Raw genomic sequence first — 27,993 nt, 5'->3', positions numbered from 1 at the left:
TTGCAAGACATTGCCCTCGACCAAACTGCACTGTGGCTTTCATTATAACCACTGCAAAAAAAATCGCTTGCTGAAACAAAATGGTTTGGATGGAGCCTATTCCAGTGTTGTTCCTCCTTATCCTTATGGTTTACTTTGTTTTGAAACTGGGCACTTTCGGGAACAAGAGCTCCCAAAATCTTCCACCAGGACCGAGGCCTTTACCCCTCATTGGGAATCTCCACATCATGGATCGCAAGAGGCCTTACAGAACCATGTTAAAGGTAAAGATTCCAGTTCTTCCCATGGCAAGGCTGAAGGGTACTGGGGCAGCCCAGGCAGATGAGCAGGGTAGAATATCATTATTATTATTATTATTAATATCAATAATAGAATACATTTTGTTTTTTTAGAGCCTATAAATCTCATCTCCCCTTTGTATGCTACAGAACCGCCTCTTAATTTCCCAATCATGGGACCTAGTTGCAATTTATAACTGGTAATTTGAACAATGTGTCTGGTGTCGAATCCCGCTTGACTCTGCCTCCATTTTCAAGTATGCAAAAGTGCCAATACGAACCTTGCCTAGCCCAGCCTCCTCCTTCAGCCTATCTTTCTAAACTAGAGTTGAGAGGTGTCATAAAGGTATAATCACTTTTATCCTTACAACTGCCTATTTTGTTCTGGTTTTCTGATTATTCCTAGCAAATATTTGTTCTGCCACAACTGAATAATAATAATAATAATTTATTATTTATACCCTGCCCATCTGGCTGGGTTTCCATGGCCACCCAACAGACTAAGAACATGATAAAACATCAAACATTAAAAACATCCCTTAAAAGGACTGCCTTCAGTTCTCTTCTAAAAATCAGATAGTTGTTTATTCCCTTGACATCTGATGGGATGGCGTTCCACAGGGCGGGTGCCACTACCAAGAAGGCATTCTGTCTGGTCCCCTCTAACCTCACTTCTCACAGTGAGGGAACCACCATAAGGCCCTGAGCCCTGGACCTGAGTGTCCAGGCTGAACAGTGGGGGTGGAGACGTTCCTTCAGGTATATTGGACCGAGGCCGTTTAGGGCTTTAAAGGTCAGCACCAACACTTTGAATAGTGCTTGGAAATGTACTGGGAGCCAACATAGGTCTTTCAGGACCAGTAGTATATTGTCTCGGCAGCCACTCCCAGTCACCAGTGTAGCTACCACATTCTGGATTTGTTGCAGTTTCCGAGTCACTTTCAAAAGTAGTCCCACATAGAGCACATTGCAACAGTACAAGCAGGAGATAACTGGCAAGACAGTCTGCTGGCAGATAGGGTCTCAGCCTGTGTACCAGATGGAGCTGGTAGATAGCTGCATTGACACAGAATTGACCTGCACCTCCATGGACAGCTGTGATGACTCCCAGGCTGCACACCTGGTCCTTCAGGGGCACAGTTACCCCATTCAGGACCAGGAAGTCCTCCACACCTGCCTGCCTCTTGTTCCCTCCCCCCCAAAGCAATACTTCTGTCTTGTCAGGATTCAACCTCCATCTGTCAGCCACCATCCATCCTCCAACCGCCCCCCGACACTCACACAAGACCTTCACTGCCTTCAATGGTTTTTAATTAAAAGAGAGGTAGAGCTGGTTATTATCTGCAAACCCCACAAGTGAGAGCCCAGGGGCCTGAACACTCATCCCCCAACACCACTTTCTGGACACGGTCCAGGAGAAAGGTGCGGAACCACTGTATAACAGTGCCCCCAGATCCCAGCTCCTCTAGACAGTCCAGAAGGATGTCATGGTCAATGATATCAAAGGCCACTGAGAAATCCAGCAGAACTTGAAAACAGCTTTCACCTTGTCCTTAGCCGGCCGGAAATCACTGACCCGCAGTTTCAGTCCCATGATGAGGCTTGAATCCCAAATGGAAGGGATCCAAATGGACCGCATCCTCTAGACGTTCCTGGAGTTGTTCAGCAACCACCCGCTCAATCACCTTGCCCAAGAATAGAAGATTTGAGACTGGGTGGTAGTTAATGCAGTCTTGGTTCTGTCAGAGATGATTTGCATTAATAAATTCTTTAGGTATGCCAGAACTCTGTTTCTCACTTTTTTTTCTGTTGAATTCCAGTTGTCAAAGCAGTATGGCCCTGTCTTCAGAATCCAAATGGGACCCCAGAAAACTGTGGTGTTGACAGGATATGAGACAGTAAAGGAGGCTCTGGTTAATCAGGCGGACGCATTTGCTGACAGGCCCATCGTTCCATTATTTCAAGAGCTTGCACAAGGCTTTGGTGAGGCACCTCCCTTTCTACTGGAACTGGTAATGCTTGCAGACACACACTGGTCCCACCAGGTGAACACAATCTGTTCCCAAGAAATGGTTTGTAAAATGAGTGTTTGCAAAGCAAGTCATCGAAATCCATTGTTTCCTGTGGGGGAAAATCCTTGTGAATTTTTCAACCAACCTCAGTGGCTTTGACATTGACAGAGTATCTGCAGGCATTAGGCTGAGCATGTGTCACAAAAAATGTCAAATGTGGATTTCTGGAGATCAAGCTAAAATGTTAAAAAGAGTAGGCCAGGCCAACTTTTTTTTGGTCTTGACTTTCAGTGGCTCAGTGGGGCTCTGTTGAAGAAACAAAAATGGAGACCACTTAAAGCAAACCTTTCCCATTCCACCTTCATCCCAACAGTCATATTGTAGAGGTGGGGGAGAATGAGGCAGGAGGATTGTGAATAATAGTCGCACAGCAAAGTAATGCCACACACCAAGGGGAAACTGACTGACCATTTTCTGCCCCAGCCTATATTGAGAAGAAAAATGAAGGAGGCATAATGGAATACAAAGTAACAAGCTGAGTTCTGCTGGGACGCGTGACATGTAAAACCCAACCTCAACTCTATCCTACACTTTGTAATGGAAAATATTGATCAATGGGTTCTCAGGTCATGCTCTGATAGCACAGCTGCCAGCTGCTTTGTCAAAGCTCAGAAGTCTGAATGGGAGAATAGCTGGGATCCATTCTCAGTTCCATGGAAGAAATGCAGAACACAATTTATTGATATTTTTGTACAATGGCCATGCAGACATGAAAGCTTTCCTCCTGTCTCTTCAGGTGTAATTCAGTCTAATGGTGAAAACTGGAAAGTGATGCGGCGGTTTGCTTTAAGCACATTACGGGACTACGGAATGGGAAAGAGGACCATAGAGGACAGAATTGTTGAGGAATGCAGTGTCCTGATAAATAAATTTGAATCTTATGAAGGTGAGTTGGTGTTTTCCTCTGGTGTATAGCTACACTACCATTGTTTAAATGTGCCAAGACTATTGTGTTACATATTCCTAAATTCCAGAAGCACAGATCCCAGGGTTCCCTGCAATTGGTCTGTTCCTGTAATGTGCAGATTGCACTGCAATAACTCCTGTGACTTCCAAGCAGGTATTAGCCCAGCTATGGCCACATCCAGGGGAAACAGGAAACAGGAAGTTTTCTCCTGGCTGGTAGAAAGCATCCCATGGCATGTCCATTCTAGGAATGTTGTACTCGTCTCTTATGTGTTTTACATCCCACATTTTAAACAGAATATTTTTGCTTAACTGTCATATTTATGTATAGGAAAACCATTTGAGACCACCACAATTATGAATGCAGCTGTTGCCAATATAATAGTGGCCCTACTACTAGACAAGCGATTTGATTATGAAGATCCCACATACATAAGACTTCTGAAGTTGGTCAATGAAAATATCCGGCTCGCCGTAAGCTTCTCAGTCACGGTAATCTATTTTTTTACAATTAAAACAAACAAACAGTTGATTATAATAACAGTGTATGCAAAGTGGGCAGGGCTACCTGTTTATTGTATATTGTGCAGGGTTCACTACAAAACACAGAATATTGATATCTTGAGAAACCTGGTGCTAATTCAAAATATTTAGAGAACTCACACGGTACAGTCATCCCGTAACTATAATAAAGTCTCTTTTGCACACACGCTTTCTGGCCTCACTGCCATCGGGGCTCCAAGGACAAGGAAGAAAAAGTGATTGTTTGTTCCATGATGGCTCAGAGGGGGCCTCCAAGGGCAGATCTCCCTCTCTGAAGGCAAGAGAACTGCCATAGCCTATTATCCTGGGGTTGCACATAAATTATGCTATGTTGAGGTAGCCCCCCCCCCCATTCCAAATGCCCCATTCCAAATGTTTTGTTTTGTATTTGGGCAGTCATGCTCTGAGAGACCCAGCTGAGAGTACAATACTGAGTATTTCTAATGCCTCTTTTTCCTTTTTCACATTTTTATCCTTTCAGCTGTATAACATGTTTCCTGCTCTTGGTTTTCTTCTGGGGGCTTGTAAGACTATCAAGCAAAACAGAGATGAGCTGTTTGCCTTCATAAATGCCACCTTCATAAAACACCTCAGAGATCTGGATGAAAATGACCAGAGGAGCTTTATTGACTCATTTCTTATCCAACAGCAAGAGGTAATGGAGTCTTATAAGTTGGCCCAGAATAAGCGTTGCCATTTTCAATTCATGTTTTAAGGGCATATTCGCAAGTGAATGCGTCAGTTGTAGTCAGGAAGTCTCACTTCAGAAGGGACCAACCTGGCATACTTCCTCCCCTTTCCCAATAGTCAGCCATTGTTAATGTGTTACAGAAGTTGCCTCTGCAGGGTCAAAGGTTGCATGCTCAACAGCATTTCTGGGGGGGAAATCCCTGATCTAGAAAACATGTAATTACAGATAATTATGCAGTGATGAGAGGTAATCAAGTCATAAATATTGGTTGCCAGACTCCCTTTTGATACAAGGGACAATGGGATAATGCCTCATGTCCTCAGAAGAAGGCATTCTTCACACTGGAGGAGATAGGAAGCTTTGTGGGTGGGGAGGCATCTCAGAGCAAGGAAAAAACATTGGCCCATGCACTGACCAATCAGCCTTAAATTATGCCTTCAGTTCTTTTAACCATTACTAAGACTGGAAATAAATATGAATTGGAGTTTCCGCTTATCAATTAATTAGCACCCAGAAAAGGAAACAGGTGGTTGGGTGATGACAGAGTTCTCAATAACAGGCTGGAAATTATTTCTAAAATCTTAAACTAATTACTGATGAGTTTGAAAAGTTCAAGCAGATCTACAGGCCTGGTGTGCTGGTCCCGTGGGTTACCTGAGAGGCGAGGTCCAAGTCCGGTCCGTCGTCAAAGGCGCAACGTGGAGGCAGTCCATAGTAGCTGAAGCTGGGTGCAGGGCAGGGAGTCGGGTGAAGTCAGGAACAGGCATGCAAGCAGGGAGACAGGGCGGGTCACGAGCTCAGGCAGGAAAGCAGGACAGGGTCTAGGCAGGAACTAGCAACCAACAGTGTTGCTCCCTCAAGTTGGGACTGGGGCTGTCCGGCTTTTATCTGCCCTGAGGCATAGGGCGGCCCCGATTCTCTGGTGACTCGCCTCTCCTGGCCTGGAGGCGAGCACTCCTCCTGCAGGAACCCTATATGATCATGATGGCATAGTCTGGAAAACCTGGAATCTCTCACTACTTAGCGACTAGGGTGCTGTGCAATGATACTTTGGATCATCGGGTCCAGTCAGGTATTCATTTTTATCTTTGCACATGAAATTTTCTCACTACATTCATTTTAATCAGTTCATACTCTTTGCAACCCAGGAGGAAAAGAAGAAGAAGACGAATGCATATTTCCACAACAAAAACTTAAAAGCTGTTGTGGCCAACTTATTTGGTGCTGGCATGGAGACCACTTCCACCACACTGCGCTGGGGACTGTTACTAATGATGAAATATCCTGAAATTCAGAGTGAGTGCTTTTAAATTGGGTTGGCTTCCATTTTTCTGAGATATCTTAATTCCATTTATATATAACTATTAGAGAGAGAGAATATTTATAATTTGCATATATATATATATATATATATAATCACAACAATTGTTCAGTCATAAGCTTAACATTTCAACCTGGACTCCCTTCTCCCTCTTTCTGTGGTTCTTTAAAATTTCATTTCATATTCCTTCATACTCCAGATTATCTCAACATATAATTTTAGATATATATTCCAGTATATATCCCATGGATATATATTGAAATTGCGGGTTTTTTTCATTAATCCTGCCAATGTCTTAGTATGGTTACAGTTTGTTTGTAAATTCGTAATAAACCATTTCCATTGCTTTCTAAAAATAAGAATAATCTTGTTCTACCAGTACGTTTTGCCATTTCTGCATAGTCCATTAATTTCTGTATCCATTTTTCTCTTGTCAGGACCTCTTCATCGTTCCATTTTTGAGCAAATATTAATCTTGCAGCAATGGCTGCATAAATAAATAAATTTGTATAAATTTATATAAATTGCATACATAAATAAATTTCTAAATATTCTATACTAAATAAATTTCTAGGTAGTTCTGACGTCATAATTTCCAAAAGAAAAGCTTATGGCTTTTTAAACATCTTAAACATCTTTTTCAGTTCATCATATATCATTTCCCAGTAAACATATGAAAAATAGTACTTTATTTCTCTTTATGTTTCCAGCACATATTCAGTTTGGATTTATACATTTTAGCCAATTTACTAGGTGTAAGGTACCATCTATGGAACATATTCATATAGTTGTCTCTTAAACAATAACATTCTGTAAATTTTATATCCACATTTGATAAACTTTCCCTTGCCTCCATTTCTATATTATTACTAATATCTATTGCCCAGTGTATCGTTGAAGATTTCACTTGTTCGTCCTTTGTCTCCCATTCCAATAAGATCTTATACATTTTAGATATCACTTTAACATTACAGTTTAACAGGTCCCTTTCTAGTTGTGATTTTCGTTCCCTAACTCCCCGCTTCATATCCCTTTTAAAGACTTCATTCAAATGATGATATTGTAACCATGTTGGTAACATCTCTGATAAATCTTTTAAAAAAATTAATTTATCGGTAAATTCTCCAAAGGTGAAAGCCATAGTGGTGTTTTGGTCTCCAAAAGGTTTTCTATACTTATCCCATACTCTATACATTTCCCCCCTGATTATATGGTTTGTAAAACCTTTATGTACTTTCACATTTTCATACCTCACGTAAGCATGCCAACCAAAAATATTATCATGACCTTCCCAATCTGAAATATGTGGATTATTCAATAACAATCATTCCCTCAAACAGCATAGACAAGGTGCTTCATAATAGAATCTTATATGCGGCAGGAAAAAACCTCCTTTCTCTTTCATCTGTCAATTTTAATGTTTTATTCTTATTTTTCCTTGTCAGATATATTTAGAAATATATTTTTGCCATTTGTTGAAACAATTTGTCGTCCTGATCACTGGTATTGATTGAAGCATTCAATGACCTTTTAAAATGTGGTTTCTTTGTAGGGGGGTTATTGGCGGTTGTTTTTATTTTGATTATGTATTTTGTGGTTTTCTATTTTGATTTTATTCTGTGAATAATAAGGATAAACAAAAAGAATATTGTCAGTAATACATTCATTTTAATGGTTGAAGTAATGAAAGTTTCATTCTACTCCATATTTCCAAATTTATTTTAATATCCTCCCACGTTTTTAAATAATTATCCTTATACAAATTTATATTCTTGCTCTTAACCACACATCCAAAAATTTAATCTTCTTTTCATTCTTTAAGATGGATAAACTTTGTAATTTATTTTTACTCTCATCATTCATATTTTTTACCAGGAGTTTGGTTTTATCTTTATTAATTTTAAGACCTGCTATTTCTAAAAAATAAAATAAAAAATCTTTTCCAATGTCTTTGGGATTGACTCTATTGGTTCCTCGGCAAATATCACCACATTATCTGCAAAAGCTATTATATTATATTATATTATATTATATTATATTCCTATTGTCTCTTTCCCACTTTTATTCCAGCTTTTTTTTTATTACATCTTATTATTTGTGCTAAAACTTCTAAAATTGTTATAAACAATGAAGGTGATAGTGGGCAACCATGTCTAGTTCCTTTAGTTATTTTACAATTCTCAGTCAATACATTACTTATGGATGGATCAGTATATATTGCCTTAACTCCTTTTATAAAACTGTCTCCACAAACCATATATTCCAAAGCCTTAAACATATAATGTCCCAGGAGACATTGTCAAATGCTTTATCGGAGTGTAAATGCTTTCTCTTTTAATACAGTTTTCAATCTATTAGTTAATATGTCTGCAAACAGTTTATAATCATTATCCAACATCAAAATAGGTCGATAGCTCTTAACCAGCTTTGGATCTCTATTTTGCTCATGAATCACAGTTATGTATACACTCTTCTGGGATTTGGGTAACTATCCTATATTCAAAGTTATAGTCATAATATCTTTTAAAGGTTGCATTAGGTAATCTTGTAATTTTTTAATAATATATTGCTGAAACTCCATCAGGTCCGGGTGCCTTCCCTAATTTTGCCTGTAAAATTACTTGCTGTAAAATCATCATTGTGATAGGTCTATTCAGAAATGACATTTCAACTTTTGGTATCTTAAGCAGTCTGTTGTCTTCTAAATATTTACCCATTTCTTCTACGTTACCTCATTTGCTGTATAAAAACTCACAAATTGATCTATTATTTTTTCAGATTTTCCACAACTCTACCTCCTACATTTATTCTATCAATGCAGTTTTTTCTTCTTTCTTCTTTATTTGCCAAGCTACTAGTTTTCCTGTTTCTTGGAGGCATATAACTTCCAAGTTTAACTTCTTTACAACATGATCAATTTTATTCATTTAGTCCTATTATTTTGCTTTTTTACATTCCCACTTAGAATTTTCAAAGCCATCTTGTTCCGTAGTTATTTCTCTTTCGCCGCCACCTCGGTTGAATCTTCCTCTTCCTGTCCAAATACTCTTTCTCCAGCTAACTCTTTCCCATATTTCTCCAGAATTTATCAGGGTCTGGAGGATCCCAAAATCTTTGTTTTTGACCTTTATATGTAAAAGATACCACTTCAGGATATTCCCAGCAGTGATATTTTAATAATCATCCTGGAGGCATCTCTCCCTCAGTATATCAGGTTATTGTCTAAATTGTTTGTTTGTCCTCCTTAAAAATACATTTGCCAAATTCTAGAGATTAAATTTGTGAGCCTATGGAACTGTAGAATGAGTTTGTGGCAGTTTTATACTTCAGAGATTAATTTTTAAGAGATCTAAGTCAAATACATAATCTGAGCAGAAAAATAAACATATTTCTTTTTGTTTTCCCCAGTAAAAGTCCAAGAAGAAATTGCAAAGGTTGTTGGATCTTCTCAGCCAAGGATTGAACACCGAACAAAAATGCCTTATACAGATGCCATGGTCCATGAGATCCAGAGATTTGCCAATATCATCCCAACCAACCTGCCACATGCCACGACTACAGATGTTACCCTCAATGGCTACTTCATTCCAAAGGTGATCCATTTCACTGAACTGCTGCCCACTAGTTACAATACATTTTAAGGCTTTCCTGGGAGTAAGCCCCTTGGACTTCAGGGTGGCTGACATCTGAGCAGACTTGTATAGGATTGCACTGTAAGTTTTCAGTCTACCCTTCGGAAGGTGTCAGGCATCAGCTTCAACCCATTAAACAGATCTCAGTGGGAAGGAGCACAAGGTTGGAAAAGAAACCATTTCTAGTGGGAGATCATGGTTTATACATTAGTTTGTCACACTAAAGACATTTTTCAGATGAACTCAAATCTCATTTCTCCTACACTAAATATTTATTGTACCAGAGGCATACACTTTATTTTAAAATGACTCTTGCTTTGCCTTTGCAGGGGACTCACATCATACCATTGCTGTCCTCTGTGCTGCACGATGAATCTCAATGGGAGAAACCACATAAATTCTATCCCGAGCATTTTCTTAACTCTGAAGGAAAATTCATAAAGAGAGATGCTTTCATGCCTTTCTCTGCAGGTAACTTTTTTTTTTTTTTACTTTTGTGTATATCTGCATAGTGTGTGCTTAGTCAATGGGATTTTTACATGCATGGAAAGTAGCCTATTGTGCAAAGGTAAGAATCACATCCGTTGCTGTGGCCATTTCTGCCACTAGATCTGGCCAGCATTGGTGTGCGGCCCCTGGAATGTTGCTCACCAGGGAATGTGGCCCTCAGGCTGAGAAAGGTTTCCCACCCCTGGTTTTCAGCATTGCAGGATGGCTGGTATTGGGAGTTCATAATTCTTTTAAGATGGGCACCGTGAGCTGTTATTTTATTTCTGCATTTTAGTCTGTGATTTGGGATGTTATTAAGGAACTGCTAAACGCAGTATTCTCTGCTGCCTGTGTGTCCTTACAGGTCGGAGAGCATGTTTAGGTGAGACTCTTGCCAAAATGGAGCTCTTCCTCTTCTTCACAAGTCTCCTGCAGAAATTCACCTTCCAGCTACCTCCTGGAATGTCTCAAGAAGACCTGGACCTTACTCCTGCTGTTGGGCTAACAACATCGCCCATGCCCCACCAGCTCTGTGCTCTGCCACGTTTCTAAGACTCAAAGGTCCTGGCTTGCTTAGCTTACCTGCGAGGCTTTCTTAAAACACCCCTGTTCTGCAAGGGTATTTGGGTTGAGTAGCCTAGTGGTGGAATTGGTGCGTGCTTTGTCACAAATCTTGCGTTCCCCTTTACCTGCCTTACTGCCAAATCCCGTGAAACTAGCATTGGAGCATCTCTTACTTAAAACTGGCCCTGAGTTCTTATGACACTTGAGGCATAGAGATCAATCAACAAATCTGGTTGCATGTATTCCCATGTTAACATATACTTTCAAAGATCTTGAAGCATCATATTCCCAAGTAGATGTGCAGATAATTGTGACCAAGATGATAAAGGGTCTGGAACCATGCCTTACAAGGAATGGTTGAGGAAGTTGGGTATGTTAACATCTGTGGCTGCAATGTATTCTGATTCTGAACTGTATTTGTTATTGTCAGGCAATGGCTTTGTTTTCTCTGGGTTATTTAAAAAGTCTGTAATAATAGATCTGGCAACTGGGTTTGCTTCTGGCATCTCCATGCTGCCAATTAGTTCTGTGACTTTCTGCTTCTGGCTTAGAACAGGGACGTCCAACTCCCACGAGACTGAGATCTACTCACGGGGGGGGGGGGGGAGTGACTGGAAGCCAAAGTTGTTCAGCTTCTTTTAGAGAGGAAAGTTCCATTTTGGGGGTTAAGGCCAAGATTGTTGAGCCTTTTTTTGGAGAAAATCTCCGTTATTAAGGGGAAAATGTTTACTAGAGTAAAGGGCAGATAGGATTAGTCATTAACCAAAAGATCGCTATGGAAACAATTTGCCTCACAGCGAAAATTCCATCTTCTGTTCCAGCGATCAGCTGAAAATGGTGGGCGGGGAGAGGGAAAGGGCCAGCTGCTCTGAGGCAAAAACAAAGGAAAAGGAGCGAGCGATCGACCAGAACTTCCCGGGTATCGATCAGTCGATCCCGATCAACCTGTTGGTTATCCCTGGAATAAAACAACCATCTTCCATCTTCTCTCTGTATCTGAATGAACTTTCTCTGAGAGTCTGGATTAGCTTAAGGCTTCCCTCATCAATGGAATTCTGACTAAAGGTAAAGGTAAAGGTACCCCTGCCCGTATGGGCCAGTCTTGACAGACTCTGGGGTTGTGCGCCCATCTCACTTAAGAGGCCAGGGGCCAGCGCTGTCCGGAGACACTTCCGGGTCACGTGGCCAGCGTGACATTGCTGCTCTGGCGAGCCAGAGCTGCACACGGAAACGCCGTTTACCTTCCCGCTGGTAAGCGGTCCCTATTTATCTACTTGCACCCGGAGGTGCTTTCGAACTGCTAGGTTGGCAGGCGCTGGGACCGAGCAGCGGGAGCGCACCCCGCCGCAGGGATTCGAACCGCCGACCTTTCGATTGGCAAGTCCTAGGCGCTGAGGCTTTAACCCACAGCGCCACCTGCGTCCCACTGGAATTCTGACTGGTCATATGTAAAATGAAAATGGTGGAAATGTGTCAAATTCAAAATCAAAACTTCAATCTCCACAAGAGGAAAAACTCAAAACCTTCTCCGCCTAGCTTCTGCTCTGAGAGGGAAGAGGAAGACAATCCCATTCACATTGGAGTCAGTGGTTGTCACCATGTGATCACCAGGAGATAGAAAAAATATTTGGTTTGAATCTCTCTTCTCTCTTAAGAAAATCCAGCCATATCCACTAAAATACTTTAGCTGGGCCCCAAATGTTTACTAGAGTAAAGGGCAGATAGGATTAGTCATTAACCAAAAGAAGAGTTTGGATTTGATATCCCGCCTTTCACTCCTTTTAAGGAGTCTCAAAGCGGCTAACATTCTCCTTTCCCTTCCTCCCCCACAACAAACACTCTGTGAGGTGAGTGAGGCTGAGAGACTTCAGAGAAGAGTGACTGGCCCAAGGTCACCCAGCAGCTGCAGGTGGAGGAGCGGAGACGCGAACCCGGTTCCCCAGATTACGTGACTACCGCTCTTAACCACTACACCACACTGGCTCTGGATCTTTTTCATAGCAAAAGATCGCTATGAAAAATTTTTGCCTCACAGCGAAAATTCCCCCTCCCACCTGTAAAACAGGCTCTCTCTAACATTCCAGAGAAACCAAAAAGAAAAGTCACTGTTTTGAGCTCGTCTCTTTTATGGATGCAACGATTAGTTTTGGATACAACCATTGGGGATTGCACCAGCAGGGTAGAAAAATGCATTTGCAATGCTTTGTTCTGATGCGTGGCCTCACCATTAATTAAATAATGCGCTTCCCTCCCAGCCATGGTGGCGGTGCTGGGACCAGCCAGGCAGCGCCATTGGTGCTTGTGGTCCTCAAGAGCTCCATGCTGCTGTGGTGCTTGCCATCTTGCCTCTCCAGAAGTCCATACTGGTGCACTTTCAGAAATCCGTCCCTGAATGCAGTTCAACGATTACAAAGAATTTCACAATGCTGCCCTTTACTCCCCTTATAACAGATTAATTTTACACATAATCTGGGTGACAGGTCTGCAGCCAGGTTCAAGAGAGTTTAATAATGGTTTAATGATTAGCTTGAGACAGTACCTAGCATAATATATAGGGTGCTCACTGCAGTTGCAAGACATTGTCCTCGACCAAACTGCACTGTGGCTTTCATTATAACCACTGCAAAAAAATTGCTTGCTGAAACAAAATGGATTGGATGGAGCCGATTCCAGTGTTGTTCCTCTTTATCCTTATGGTTTACTTTGTTTTGAAACTGGGCACTTTCGGGAACAAGAGCTCCCAAAATCTTCCACCAGGACCGAGGCCTTTACCTCTCATTGGGAATCTCCACATCATGGATCGCAAGAGGCCTTACAGAACCATGTTAAAGGTAAAGATTCCAGTTCTTCCCATGGCAAGGCTGAAGGGTACTGGGGCAGCCCAATCAGATGAGTAGAGTAGAAAATTATTATTATTATTATTATTATTATTATTATTATTATTATTATCTTTATTGATTGATCTTTATTACGGCCATTGGCCCGTCACACGACAGTTTCCCATACCACCATAATGTACTTGAACTTCCAATTTATTAATATCAATAATGCATTACATTTTGTTCTTTTAGAGTCTATAAATCTCATCTCCCCTTTGTGTACTACAGAACCGCCTCTTATTTTTCACAATCATAGGACCTAGTTGCAATTTATAACTGGTAATTTGAACAAGGTGTTTGGTGTCGAATTCCGTTTGACTCTGCCTCCATTTTCAAGGATTCAAAAGTGCCAATGCAAACCTTGCCCAGCCCAGCCTCCTCCTTCAGCCTATCTTTCTAAACTAGATTTAAGAGGTGCCATTAAAGGTATAATCACTTTTATCCTAACAACTGCCTACTTTGTTCTGGTTTTCTGATTATGCCTAGAAAATATTTGTTCTGCCACAACTGAATAATAATAATAACTAGAGCCAGGGCTTTCTCGGCTGCGGCTACAATCTGGTGGAACGCTCTGCCACAAGAAACTAGGGCCCTGTGGGACCTGACATCTTTCCGCAGGGCCTGCAAGACAGAGTTGTTCCACCAGGCCTTTGGTCAGGGCGCAGCCTGAGTCCCTCCTCTGGCAACCTGCACAGAATTTTGCTTAACGGTTGCCATTAATTTGATTTTAATTAATTTTTATAATGAAATGCTTTTAGAATGTTGGATTATTTGATTGTTTGAAACAATCGTTGAGACGGCTAGAGCGCCGGTGGCGGATAACTCATTCTGAATCTGACCGGACACGGGTTAGAGCTCAACGTCGAGCCTACCAAGTGGCGATAGCGACGGCGAAGAAGACTTTCTTCACCGCCTCTATTGCAGCTGCAGAAAACAGCAGCAGGAGACTCTTTCAGGTGGTTCACAATTTAGCGGAACCACCTGTAACATCGGGGCCCAGTACGGGCCACATGTTCTCCTGCAATGATTTTGCAATTTTTTTTGCAGATAAAATCGCTCAGATTCGGGAAGAAGTAGACTCCACCGTGGGAGCAGGGCCGGGGCGGGAGAGTGCTAGAGTCCTGTCTGGTCAAGTTGTGTGGGATCAATTTCAATCTGTTACCTCCGAGGATGTGGACAGGCTGCTTGGACGAGTGAAGCCAACCACCTGTCTCCTGGATCCTTGCCCATCCTGGCTTATGAAAGCTAGCCGGGAAGGACTGGGCGATGGGCTTCGTGGGGTGGTGAATGCTTCCCTCCGTGAGGGAGCCTTCCCAGACCCGCTGAAAGAGGCGGTTATCAAACCGCTTCTTAAAAAACCATCTTTAGATGCGGCCACGATGGCCAATTATCGCCCAGTCTCAAACCTTCCATTCTTGGGCAAGGTGATTGAGCGAGTGGTTGCTGAACAACTCCAGGCACGCCTGGAAGAAGCGGACCATTTGGATCCCTTCCAGTCGGGATTCAGGCCTCATCATGGGACTGAAACTGCCTTGGTCGCACTGGTTGATGATCTCCGGCGGGCTAGGGACAAAGGTGAGAGCTGTTTCCTAGTTCTGCTGGATCTCTCAGCGGCGTTTGATACCATCGACCATGACATCCTTCTGGACCGTCTTGAGGGGCTGGGAGCTGGGGGCACTGTCATACAGTGGTTCCGCTCCTTCCTCCTGGGCCGTGTTCAGAAAGTGGTGGTGGGGGATGAGTGTTCAGACCCCTGGCCGCTCACTTGTGGGGTGCCTCAGGGTTCTGTCCTCTCCCCCATGCTTTTCAACATCTACATGCAGCCGCTGGGAGGGATCATCAGGAGGTTTGGGCTGGGTGTTCATCAGTATGCAGATGATACCCAGCTCTACCTCTCTTTTAAATCAGAACCAGTGAAGGCGGTAAAGGTCCTGTGTGAGTGTCTGGAAGCGGTTGGAGGATGGATGGCGGCTAACAGATTGAGGTTGAATCCTGACAAGACAGAAGTACTGTTTTTGGGGGACAGGAGGCGGGCAGGTGTGGAGGATTCCCTGGTCCTGAATGGGGTAACTGTGCCCCTGAAGGACCAGGTGCGCAGCCTGGGAGTCATTTTGGACTCACAGCTGTCCATGGAGGCGCAGGTCAAATCTGTATCCAGGGCAGCTGTTTACCAGCTCCATCTGGTACGTAGGCTGAGACCCTATCTGCCTGCGGACTGTCTTGCCAGAGTGGTACATGCTCTGGTTATCTCCCGCTTGGACTACTGCAATGCGCTCTACGTGGGGCTACCTTTGAAGGTGACCCGGAAACTACAACTAATCCAGAATGCGGCAGCTAGACTGGTGACTGGGAGTGGCCGCCGAGACCATATAACACCGGTCTTGAAAGACCTACATTGGCTCCCAGTACGTTTCCGAGCACAATTCAAAGTGTTGGTGCTGACCTTTAAAGCCCTAAATGGCCTCGGTCCAGTATATCTGAAGGAGCGTCTCCTCCCCCATCGTTCTGCCCGGACACTGAGGTCCAGCTCCGAGGGCCTTCTGGCGGTTCCCTCCCTGCGAGAGGCCAAGTTGCAGGGAACCAGGCAGAGGGCCTTCTCAGTGGTGGCGCCCGCCCTGTGGAATGCCCTCCCACCGGATGTCAAGGCGATGGACAACTACCTGACATTCAGAAGACATCTTAAGGCAGCCCTGTTCAGGGAAGTTTTTAATATGTGACATTTTAGTGTATTTTTCATTTCTGTTGGAAGCCGCCCAGAGTGGCTGGGGAAACCCAGCCAGATGGGTGGGGTACAAATAATAAATTATTATTATTATTATTATTATTTGATTGTTGTTAGCCGCCCTGAGCCTGGCTGGGGAGGACGGGATATAAATAAAATTTATTATTATTATTATTATTATTATTATTATTATTATTATTATTATTATTATTTATACCCTGCCCATCTGGCAGGGTTTCCCCGGCCACCCAACAGACGAAGAATATGATAAAACATCAAACATGGTGCCACTACCGAGAAGGCGTTATGTCTGGTCCCCTGTAACCTCACTTCTCACAGTGAGGGAACCACCATAAGGCCCTGAGCCCTGGACCTGAGTGTCCAGGCTGAACGGTGGGGGTGGAAACGCTCCTTCAGGTATACAGGTGACCTTTAAAGGTCAGCATCAACAATTTGAATAGTACTCGGAAATGTACTGGGAGCCAACGTAGGTCTTTCAGAACCAGTGGTATATTGTCTTGGCAGCCACTCCCAGTCACCAGTGTAGCTGCTGCATTCTGGATTTGTTTCAGTTTCCGGGTCACCTTCAAAAGTACTCCCACATAGAGCACATTGCAGTAGTACAAGCAGGAGATAACTAGAGCATGCACCACTCTGGCAAGGCAGTCTGCTGGCAGATAGGGTCTCAGCCTCCGTACCAGACAGCTGCGTTGACACAGAATTGACCTGCGCATCCATGGACAGCTGTGAGTCCAAAATGACTCCCAGGCTGCACACCTGGTCCTTCAGAGGCACAGTTACCCCATTCAGGACCAGGAGTCCTCCACACCTGCCTGCCTCCTGTCCCCCCAAAACAGTACTTCTGTCTTGTCAGGATTCAACCTCCATCTGTCAGCCACCATTCATCCTCCAACCGCCCCCCGACACTCACACAGGACCTTCACCACCTTCAATGTTTTTTATTTAAAAGAAAGGTAGAGCTGTTTTTATCCGCATACCCCACAAGTGAGAGCCCAGGGGCCTGAACACTCATCCCCCAACACCACATTCTGGACACGGCCCAGGAAGAAGGAGCGAAACCACTGTATAACAGTGCTCCCAGATCCCAGCCCCTCTAGACGGTCTAGAAGGATGTCATGGTCGATGATATCAAAGGTCAAAGAGATCCAGCAGAACTAGGAAACAGCTTTCACCTTTGTCCTTAGCAGGCCAGAGATAATCGAGCAGCATAAGCAAGGCAGTTTCAGTCCCATGATGAGGCTTGAATCCCAAATGGAAGGGATCCAAATGGTCCGCATCCTCCAGGCGTGCCTGGAGTTGTTCAGCAACCACCCGCTCAATCACCTTGCCCAAGAATGGAAGATTTGAGACTGGGTGGTAGTTAATGCAGTCTTGGTTCTGTCAGAGAGGATTTGCATTAATATATTCTTTGGGTATGCCAGAACTCTGTTTCTCAAATTTTTCTTCTGTTGAATTCCAGTTGTCAAAGCAGTATGGGCCTGTCTTGGGCATCCAAATGGGACCCCAGAAAACTGTGGTGTTGACAGGATATGAGACAGTAAAGGAGGCTCTTGTTAATCAGCCGGACGCATTTGCAGACAGGCCGATCGTTCCATTATTTCAAGAGCTTGCACAAGGCTTTGGTGAGGCACTTCCCTTTCTACTGGAACTGGTAATGCTTGCAAACACACACTGCTCCCACGAGGTGAACACAATCTGTTCCCAATAAATGGTTTGTAAGATGAGTGTTTGCAAAGCAACTCATCGAAATCCATTGTTTCCTGTGGGGAAAATCCTTGCCAATTTTCAACCCACCTCATTGCCTTTGACATTGACAGAGTATCTGCAGGCATTAGGCTGAGAATGTGCCACAAAAAGTGTAACCTGTGGATTTCTGCAGATCAAGTGTTAAAAAGAGTGGACCAGGTCAGCCTTTTTTTGGTCTTGACTTTCAGTGGATAAGTGGTGCTTTGTTGAAGAAACAAAAATGGAGACCAGTTAAAGCAAACCTTTCCCATTCCCACCTTCATCCCAACAGTCATATTGCAGAGGTGGGGGAGAAGAGACAGGAGGATTGTGAATAATAGTCACACAGCACAGTAATGCCACACACCAAGGGGAAACTGACTGACCATTTTCTGCCCCAGACTATATAGAGACGAAAAATGAAGGAGGCATAATGGAATACAAAGTAACAAGCTGAGTTTTGCTGGGACGCCTGACATGTAAAAATCACACTCCACTCTAGCCTACACTTTATAATGGAAAATATTGATCAATGGGTTCTCAGGTCATGCTCTGATGACACAGCGGCCAGGTACTTTGTCAAAGCTCAGAAGTCTGAATGGGAGAATAGCTGGGATCCATTCTCAGTTCCATGAAAGAAATGCAGAACATAATTTATTGATATTTTTGTACAATGGCCATGCAGACATGAAACCTTTCCTCCCGTCTCATCAGGTGTAATTTTTTCTAATGGTGAGAACTGGAAAGTGATGCGGCGGTTTGCTTTAAGCACATTGCGGGACTACGGAATGGGAAAGAGGACCATAGAGGACAGAATTGTTGAGGAATGCAGTGTCCTGATAAATAAATTTGAATCTTACGAAGGTGAGTTGGTGTTTTCCTCTGATGTATAGCTACACTACCGTTTTTTAAAGGTGCCAAGACTATTGTGTTACATATTCCTAACTTCCAGAAGCACAGATCCCAGGGTTCCCTGCAATTGGTCTGTTCCTGTAATGTGCAGATTGCACTGCAATAACTCCTGTGACTTCCAGATTGCACTGCAATAACTCCTGTCTACACATAGGGAAGCTGCCAGTAGGGATTTAAGGCAACAAAGAACAGACTTAGCATGTCCATTCTAGGAATGTTGTACTCGTCTATTATGTGTTTTACATCCCACATTTTAAACAGAATATTTTTGCTTAACTGTCATATTTATGTATAGGAAAACCATTTGAGACCACCACAATTATGAATGCAGCTGTTGCCAATATAATAGTGGCCATACTACTAGACAAGCGATTTGATTATGAAGATCCCACATACATAAGACTTCTGAAGTTGGTCAATGAAAATATCCGGCTCGCCGGAAGCTTTTCAGTCACGGTAATCTATTTTTTACAATTAAAACAAATGAACAGTTGATTATAACAAACCCAGTTGATTATAACAAACAAACCCAGTCACTCGGCTGGGTGAGTACTGCAGGGCCTGCTCCCTTCCAGGGCCTTTTCCAACTGGCCCAGGGGGCGTGGCCCAGGCCCTTATTTGGAACAAACTTTTGGGGAAGTGTGGGAAGTGTTCTGCCATTGCTTCCCTGTTCCAGGTGGTTATTGTTCTTTAAGATGTCATCAAGCAGTCAATGGCAATTTAGTAAAATTGTTGTGTTCCTTTTGTTGTTGTTGTTGTTTTATTGGTTCTGTATAGTTTGTGTTTTGTTTTTAAGGGGCGGGATCAGGGCTGCCTGGGAGTGGGGCCCCAGCCAACACGATGGCTGGGACAAGTTCCACAGGGGGGGAAGCACTGGGACATCCGATCTCGGTGATCATGGGCAGGAGGCGGAGTTACGCTAAGACCAGACCATGTCATTACCGAGGAGGCAGGTTTAGTCGTTGTTTGAAGACTATCCCTGCCTCCGGGTCTGGCCTTGACCGGATGGATACTGGAATCAACAGGGGAAACCCACATGACCTGAAGGGGTTGCTGTGTAATGCCAGGTCAATGATGAACAAAAACACTGCCATCCACAACCTGATTGTGGATGGAGGATTTGACCTGGCATGTGTGACAGAGACCTGGTTCGAGGAAGCAAATGGGCCTGTCCTTGCCACTGCTTGCCCACCAGGTTTCTCTTACGCACAGCAACCCAGGTCATGTGGGCAGGGAAGGGGGGTTGCAGTGATTTTTAGGAAGTCACTAGCTTGCACCAAGCGTCCTACTGGGAAGATCCAGTTTTCTGAGTGCATGTTCTGGAAGTTGGGCAATAGGAGCAGTACAGGATTCCTTTTGGTGTACCGACCTCCCCGCTGCACCAAGGATTCCCTGTCCGAGCTGCTTCAGGTCGTGGCAGATTTTCTCCTGGAGACACCTAGTTTGGTTGTCCTAGGGGATTTTAACATCCATGCCGACACGACCTTACAAGGGGCTACTCGGGACTTCGTGGAAAGCATGGCCTCCATGGGGCTGTCCCTGAATAACTTTGGCCCAACTCATAGTCATGGACATGCCTTAGACCTGGTGTTCACCTCTAGTGACGTGGGTGATCTGACACCAAGTAAAAGTGAAACATAAGAAGTGCCACGGTCAGATCACTTCCTGGTGCAACTGGACTTCTCTGCGACCCTTCCCCTCTGCAGGGAGGTGGGACCTATTTGGATGGTCTGCCCCCACCACTTAATGGATCCAAATGGTTTCCAGAGAGTGGTAGGGGATGTTTTATCCCATGTTGACCTTTAAAGCCCTAAACGGCTTCGGCCCTGTATACCTGAAGGAGCGTATCCACCCCCATCGTTCTGCCCGGACGCTGAGGTCCAGCGCCGAGGGCCTTCTGGCGGTTCCCTCATTGCGAGAAGCAAAGATACAGGGAACCAGGCAGAGGGCCTTCTCGGTAGTGGCGGCCGCCCTGTGGAACGCTCTCCCATCAGATGTCAAAGCGATAAATAACTACCTGACATTCAGAAGACATCTTAAGGCAGCCCTGTTCAGGGAAGTTTTTAATCTGTGATATTTTAGTTTATATTTGGTTTCTATGGAAGCCGCCCAGAGTGGCTGGGGAAACCCAGCCAGATGGGCAGGGTACAAATAATAAATTATTATTAATTATTATTACTATAACAGTGTATGCAAAGTGGACAGGGCTACCTGTTTATTGTATATTGTTCAGAGTTCACTACAAAACATAGAATATTGATATCTTGAGAAACCTGGTGCTAATTCAAAATATTTAGAAAACTCACACGGTACAGCCATCCCGTAATTATAATAAAGTCTCCTTTGCACACAGGCTTTCTGGCCTCACTGCCATCGGGACTCCAAGGACAAGGAAGAACAAGTGATAGTTGGTTCCATGATGGCTCAGAAGGGGCCTCCAAGGGCAGATCTCCCTCTCTGAAGGCGAACCTCCAGAGGAGAACTGCCATAGCCTACTATTCTGGGGTTGCACATAAATTATGTTCTGAGAGACCCAGCTGAGAGTACAATACTGTTTTTCTAATGTCTCTTTTTCCTTTTTCACATTTTTATCCTTTCAGCTGTATAACATGTTTCCTGCTCTTGGTTTTCTTTTGGGGGCTCGTAAGACTATCAAGCAAAACAGAGATGAACTGTTTGCCTTCATAAATGCCACCTTCATAAAACACCTCAGAGATCTGGATGAAAATGACCAGAGGAGCTTTATTGACTCATTTCTTATCCAACAGCAAGAGGTAATGGAGTCTTATAAGTTGGCCCAGAATAAGCGTTGCCATTTTCAATTCATGTTTTAAGGGCATATTCGCAAGTGAATGCGTCAGTTGTAGTCAGGAAGTCTCACTTCAGAAGGGACCAACCTGGCATACTTCCTCCCCTTTCCCAATAGTCAGCCATTGTTAATGTGTTACAGAAGTTGCCTCTGCAGGGTCAATGGTTGCATGCTTGACAGCATTTCTGGGGGAAAAATCCCTTATCAAGAAAACAGTGATGAGAGGTAATCAAGTCATAAATATTGGTTGCCAGACTCCCTTTTGATACAAGGGACAATGGGATAATGCCTCATGTGCTCAGAAGAAGGCATTCTTCACACTGGAGGAGATAGGAAGCTTTGTGGGTGGGGAGGCATCTCAGAGCAAGGAAAAAACATTGGCCCATGCACTGACCAATCAGCCTTAAATTAGGGCTTCAGTTCTTTTAACCATTACTAAGATTGGAAATGAATATGAATGGGAGTTTCTGCTTATCATTTAATTAGCACCCAGAAAAGGAAACAGGTGGTTGGGTGACAACAAAGTTCTGAATAACAGGCTGGAAATTATTTCTAAAACCTTAAACTAATTAATGATGAGTTTCAAAAGTTAAAGCAGATCTACGGGCCTGGTGTGCTGGTCCCGTGGGTTACCTGAGAGGCGAGGTCCAAGTCCGGTCCATGGTCAAAGGCGCAACGTGGAGGCAGTCCATAGTAGCTGAAGCTGGGTGCAGGGCAGGGAGTCGGGTGAAGTCAGGAACAGGCATGCAAGCAGGGAGACAGGGCGGGTCACGAGCTCAGGCAGGAAAGCAGGACAGGGTCTAGGCAGGAACTAGCAACCAACAATGTTGCTCCCGCAAGTTGGGACTGGGGCTGGCCGGCTTTTATCTGCCCCGAGGCACAGGGCGGCCCTGATCCTCTGGTGACTCACCTCTCCTGGCCTGGAGGTGAGCACTCCTCCTGCAGGAACTTAGTTTCTTCCTCCTCTCTGCCCTGAGCCTCTGCAGCTCAGGAGAGGCTGGAGGGTTACCGGACCCAGAGGCAACCTCAGCTTCCTCTGACGGGGCTGAGAGTGGAGTACCTGCAGGCAATGGGTCCTCCATCACCTCAGGAGCCAGAGCAGACTCAGCTGATGCCTGCACCTGAGGATCCAGCACAGGTGAGGAACCTTCAGGCTCAAGCCCCAGCCCCGGCTCAGCTGGTTCTGGAGGCGGTGAATCCTGTGCAGGCTGGGATCCCTCAGGTTCAGCATCCGAGTCCAAATCCCAGGCCATCACACTTGAATTTGCTTTTAACTTTCAATCTACATTGCCTGTAAAACTGTTTTCTTCCTGTCTTTCCCGTGCTATCCTGACTGGGAAATAAAAGTGAATTCTATCTGCATCACAAGGGCAGCATAACGGAGACGCTCAAGTGGGGGGGGGTCTCACAAATCAGGCAAAAATAACTGACTTCTTCATTGCTTCTTGAAAATATATGAAAATGCCATAATGAACAGTTAGCACAGTTAAGAGATGAGATGTGCAGAAAGTTTGGAGAGATTTGATCAGAGATGCAATTGCAGATAAAATAATCTATAGAACCTGTGGGAAAAGACTTGGACTTTTCCCTGCCTAAATGGAAAACAACAGCTTTACAGCTGTATGAAGGGATGAAACAAATAAAAGAAGCTGTTGTGAAAATCCGAATATTTTGAATAATAGTTATATACATAATTCACATACAGAGATGCGGAAGACTACTTTTCTTCCTTTGCTTTATTTTATTTTTTAGCTTGCTTTTTCTGTGACTTTAAATCATTGTTAATTCTCTGTATGTTCTATTTGTATGTATGTTTTGTTTTTTGAAGTGATATATTTTGGAGAAATGAAGATACCCTCAGGAAGGAGATGGACCAAAGATGAAAGGATCTGTGTGAGATGCAGAAAGGATCCCTCAGGGTGGGAAGCTGAGGAAAGAGGTGGGAACTGGGAGGGTTCACTCTTCTGGGTCTGGAATAAGGGTTAAGGTATAAATAATAAAGATCTTAGAATTATTATCCTTTTTTTCTCTTCTTTTTTGGTTTCTAGTTTGTCCTGCTGCAAATTCACAGCAGTCTGAGACTGAGCCACTTTTAGATGGCCATTTGGGAGAGCAGTTGTACGATGGGGGGGGGGGAATGGTAGAAAGGAGAATTATTGGGTGCTAAGATCCAAGTTTTGGGCAAGTACTGTTTCGTGAGAGAACTACAGCATAGATTTAAAAAGGACAAAATATGCAGCAAAGTAATAGTGGAAATATAAGTTGCTGAAAAGCATCTTTTAGCATATGTACGAAATAAAGGTTCCAAACAGCTAAGAGGTTTTAATGTTATTTCACTCTTCTTTTGATCCTCTGCCTCACTTGTGAATCTGCTGGTTGTAATGTGAAACTGCATGGCTACACCTTTGTGAGAGAGAAATGCTAGGAATGTATCCCTAATAAGCAAGGACTGTGTGGATCTTAGAAAAAGTGCTCAGTATGGTGAATATCCTGAAAAACTCCCCACTGCTGGTTGGTGTCATACGGCAACTATTGAATGAACAATTGGAAGAACTCCTCCGTCTCTTCACTCCCCTCTGACTCCCAGCGGGACAGGCAGCTATTACAACCAGCAACTCTATCGGTGTTACTCTTCCTGTTAGAAAGTGTGGCTGAAGGGAGTTGCAATCTCAAAAATATGGAGGGCACCACATTGTCTATCTCAGTTTAATGAAACAGTTCCAGATTAATATGTGGTATTTCTGTGTCATTTTTCCAGTTTAGACTATGAGTAAATGCATTAAAGAAGTTCAACAGAGAACCATATATGGCAGCAGAAAACAACACTTTATGGTAACCCTGATTTCAGATCTCCACAAGTGTTTGCCAGAAATTCTGCCTTCCATGTATGCAATCATAATACTGTTGCAGGTTTGTGGGGTCAGTCTGCATGATGCCTGAGCACATTCCAACTTGTGAAGACCTTGTACCCAGTAAGGGTTAATTCTAATGGAGGAATCTATTGTTGAATCAGTCAGACAAGTTTCTTTGTGAGATGAGGGCCATATACTTGTCATCTAAATACTGCCGCTAGTTCCTTTGTCTAAACAAAGGCTGTTGGCTAAGGAGTTAAACACTACGATTCGCATCAGAGAAGAAGGAGCTGGATTGCCAAGCTTCCCCAACCTCCTCTCTTAGCTGGTAGATGGTGAACAACAGCTGTGACTATGGAGAAGCAAGACATTTTGGGGTCTTGATGCTGAGCCCCTCTATCTTATGCTCGGGTTGTATATATGTGTAAATAAACCCTATATCGGACTTCCTGTTTCTTGCCAAGGGATATGGCTGCTTCCCATGAGAGAGGACACCCAGTTGTGCCAGAAATTCAAGACTAATATGAGGGTAATTTGTCCTGCTGACCCCTCCAGGGGATGAGGGGGCTGTCTCACCCACAGATCGTCTGATATCTGTCGCCCACAAGAAGATGTGGGGGCAGAGGACACTGGGTGCTGGACCCTGGCACAGAAGAACTCTCTGGATTCAATGTCTCGAGCAGGGACACCTGTTTTTAAAAATTACTAAGATTCAGACCAAAAATGGGCGTTTCCTGGATGGAGGAAATGAAAGAAAAATCTGCTAAATTATACAGTCGCTTGGGCTGAAGAGGAGATAAGATGGCAGCGGTTGCTGCACACTTACAAAAAGAAGAATCCTCCTTCCCCAGAGAGGCTGGAAATATTTTATTGATTATAAAAAGGGGTGTATTTTACATAAAAATGCATTTGCTTGCATGGATATATTTTTACACATGGGTTGAAGAGAGAGTGACAGCAAAATTTGGGTGCCCGCTGGTTTTCCTAGGGCCAGGGAAAACTGGTGGGGGTACATGGAGTGCATAGAAGAGCTGGAACAATTTCTATATAACTTACTGTTTATGCAGCACACCCTCACCGAATTGCATTTACTGGACACATTCAAAACATCAGTTCATCAAAAGAGAACAAAGAGAAAACAGGGCTGTTATTCTTAACTTTGGATGGAAGCCCAGGACTTTCAGCAGAAGGAGATGCCACCAAGAGAGAACTGTCTTTTAAAATAATCTAAGAGAGGGAAATATTGAAATAAAAGCTCCTGTTAAAACAAGATTGGGAGTCACATACCAGCGAATGATTGATAGAGAAGACAAGGACAGTTAATAAGAATTTGGAAACTGGAAATTAAGAAGGAAGCAGAAAGCAAATAAATTTATTATCTCTGAAACCCAGGACATGAGGAATCCCACCTTTAAAATATATATAATTGGTAATATTGTATATTATTTCATTTGATTTGTTAAAAATTGGAAGATTTTTATTGGAAAATTAATAAACATTATTTTAAAATAAATAAATAAACCCTATATCATCATGATGGCATAGTCTGGGAAACCTGGAATCTCTCGCTACTTAGCGACTGGGGTGCTGTGCAATGATACTTTGGATCATCGGGTCCAGTCAGGTATTCATTTTTATCTTTGCACATGAAATTTTCTCACTACATTCGTTTTAATCAGTTCATACTCTTTGCAACCCAGGAGGAGAAGAAGAAGAAGACGAATGCATATTTCCACAACGAAAACTTAAAAGCTGTTGTGGCCAACTTATTTGGTGCTGGCATGGAGACCACTTCTACCACACTGCGCTGGGGACTGTTACTAATGATGAAATATCCTGAAATTCAGAGTGAGTGCTTTTCATTGGGTTGCCTCCCATTATTCTGAGATATCTTAATTCCAGTTATATGTAACTATTAGAAAGAGAAAATATTTATAATACTCTTTCTCCAGCTAACTCTTTCCCATATTTTCTCCAGAATTTGTCAGGGTCTGGAGGATCCCAAAATCTTTGTTTTTGACCTTTATATGTAAAAGATACCACTTCAGAATATTCCCAGCCGTGATATTTTAATAATCATTCTGGATGCATATCTCTCCCTCAGTATATCAGGCTATTGTCTTAATTGTTTGTTTGTTCTTCTTAAAAATACAGTGTGAGCCTATGGAACTGTAGAATGAGGTTGTGGCAGTTTTATGCTTCAGAGATTAATTTTTAAGAGACCTAAGTCACAGAGATAATCTGAGCAGAAAAATAAACATATTTCTTTTTGTTTCCCCCAGTAAAGGTCCAAGAAGAAATTGCAAAGGTTGTTGGATCTTCTCAGCCAAGGATTGAACACAGAACAAAAATGCCTTATACGGATGCCGTGGTCCATGAGATCCAGAGATTTGCCAATATCGTCCCTACCAACCTGCCACATGCCACGGCTACAGATGTTACCCTCAATGGCTACTTCATTCCAAAGGTGATCCTTTTCATTGAACTGCTGCCTGCTATTTACAATATATTTTAAGGCTTTCCTGGGAGTAAGCCCCTTGGACTTCAGTGTGGCTGACATCTGAGCAGACTTGTATAGGATTGCACTGTAAGCATGCAATCTACCCATCAGAAGCTGTCAGGCATCAGCTTCAACCCATTAAACAGATCTCAGTGGAAAGGAGCACAAGGTTGGAAATTAAACCATTTCTAGTGGGAGATCATGGTCAAACAAAAGACATTTCTCAGATGAACTCAAATCTCATTTCTCCTGCACTGAATATTTATTGTACCAGAGGCATATCCTTTATATTAAAATGTCTCTTGCTTTGCCTTTGCAGGGGACATTCATCATACCATTGCTGGCCTCTGTGCTGCACGATGAATCTCAATGGGAGAAACCACATAAATTCTATCCTGAACATTTTCTAAACTCTGAAGGGAAATTCATAAAGAGAGATGCTTTCATGCCTTTCTCTGCAGGTAACTTTTTTTTTAAAACTTTTGTGTATATCTGCATAGTGTGTGCTTAGTCAATGGGATTTTTACATGCATGGAAAGTAGCCTGTTGTGCAAAGGTAAGAATCACATCCGTTGCTGTGGCCATTTCTGCCACTAGATCTGGCCAGCATTGGTGTGCGGCCCCTGGAATGTTGCTCACCAGGGAATGTGGCCCTCAGGCTGAGAAAGGTTTCCCACCCCTGGTTTTCAGCATTGCAGAATGGTTTGTATTGGGAGTTCATAATTATTTTAAGATGGGCACTGTGAGCTGTTATTTGATCTCCGCATTTTAGTCTGCTTTAAAGTATTTGGGATGTTATTAAGCAAATGCTAAACCCAGTTTCTCTGCTGCCTGTGTGTCCTTACAGGTCGGAGAGCATGTTTAGGTGAGACTCTTGCCAAAACGGAGCTCTTCCTCTTCTTCACAAGTCTCCTGCAGAAATTCACCTTCCAGCTACCTCCTGGAACATCTCAAGAAGACCTGGACCTTACTCCTGCTGTTGGGCTAACAACATCGCCCATGCCCCACCAGCTCTGTGCTCTGCCACGTTTCTAAGACTCAAAGCTCCTGGCATGCTTAGCTTACTGTGTGTTCAAT

General features: G+C 43.4%; 2 protein-coding genes across 2 annotated transcripts; both read left to right on the top strand.

The window, feature by feature from the left end:
• On the top strand, window positions 1-10,484 carry LOC309367067 (cytochrome P450 2K1-like; the record flags this gene model as incomplete). The annotated part of the gene is made up of 9 exons (XM_081906348.1): window positions 1-263; window positions 2,099-2,261; window positions 3,087-3,236; window positions 3,588-3,748; window positions 4,281-4,454; window positions 5,639-5,786; window positions 9,220-9,404; window positions 9,773-9,914; window positions 10,297-10,484. Exons 1-9 carry the CDS (start codon window positions 81-83, stop codon window positions 10,482-10,484), a joined length of 1,494 nt encoding a protein of 497 aa, XP_081762474.1. The 5' UTR covers window positions 1-80.
• Window positions 10,485-13,062: 2,578 nt separating this feature from the next.
• Window positions 13,063-27,957, top strand: LOC309367068 (cytochrome P450 2K1-like). The gene is made up of 9 exons (XM_081906349.1): window positions 13,063-13,327; window positions 17,578-17,740; window positions 18,558-18,707; window positions 19,051-19,211; window positions 21,356-21,529; window positions 26,117-26,264; window positions 26,699-26,883; window positions 27,236-27,377; window positions 27,764-27,957. Exons 1-9 carry the CDS (start codon window positions 13,145-13,147, stop codon window positions 27,949-27,951), a joined length of 1,494 nt encoding a protein of 497 aa, XP_081762475.1. The 5' UTR covers window positions 13,063-13,144; the 3' UTR covers window positions 27,952-27,957.
• The last annotated feature ends 36 nt before the right edge of the window (window positions 27,958-27,993 follow it).

This window comes from Podarcis melisellensis (genome assembly GCF_964234715.1).
Source record: "Podarcis melisellensis genome assembly, chromosome: 3".
In the NCBI taxonomy this organism is placed as follows: domain Eukaryota; kingdom Metazoa; phylum Chordata; class Lepidosauria; order Squamata; family Lacertidae; genus Podarcis; species Podarcis melisellensis.
The sequence above is the reverse complement of the archived record's forward strand: the minus strand, read 5'-3'. Positions and strand labels throughout refer to the sequence as shown.

What these genes read in the sequence shown, in the direction of transcription:
- LOC309367068 (XM_081906349.1), top strand. Translation starts at nt 13,145, where the DNA reads ATGGATTGGATGGAGCCGATTCCAGTGTTGTTCCTCTTTATCCTTATG. An exon ending in TAAATTTGAATCTTACGAAG is followed by an intron (nt 18,708 to 19,050) that starts GTGAGTTGGTGT and finishes ATTTATGTATAG; the next exon opens with GAAAACCATTTGAGACCACC. An exon ending in ATGGCTACTTCATTCCAAAG is followed by an intron (nt 26,884 to 27,235) that starts GTGATCCTTTTC and finishes TTGCCTTTGCAG; the next exon opens with GGGACATTCATCATACCATT.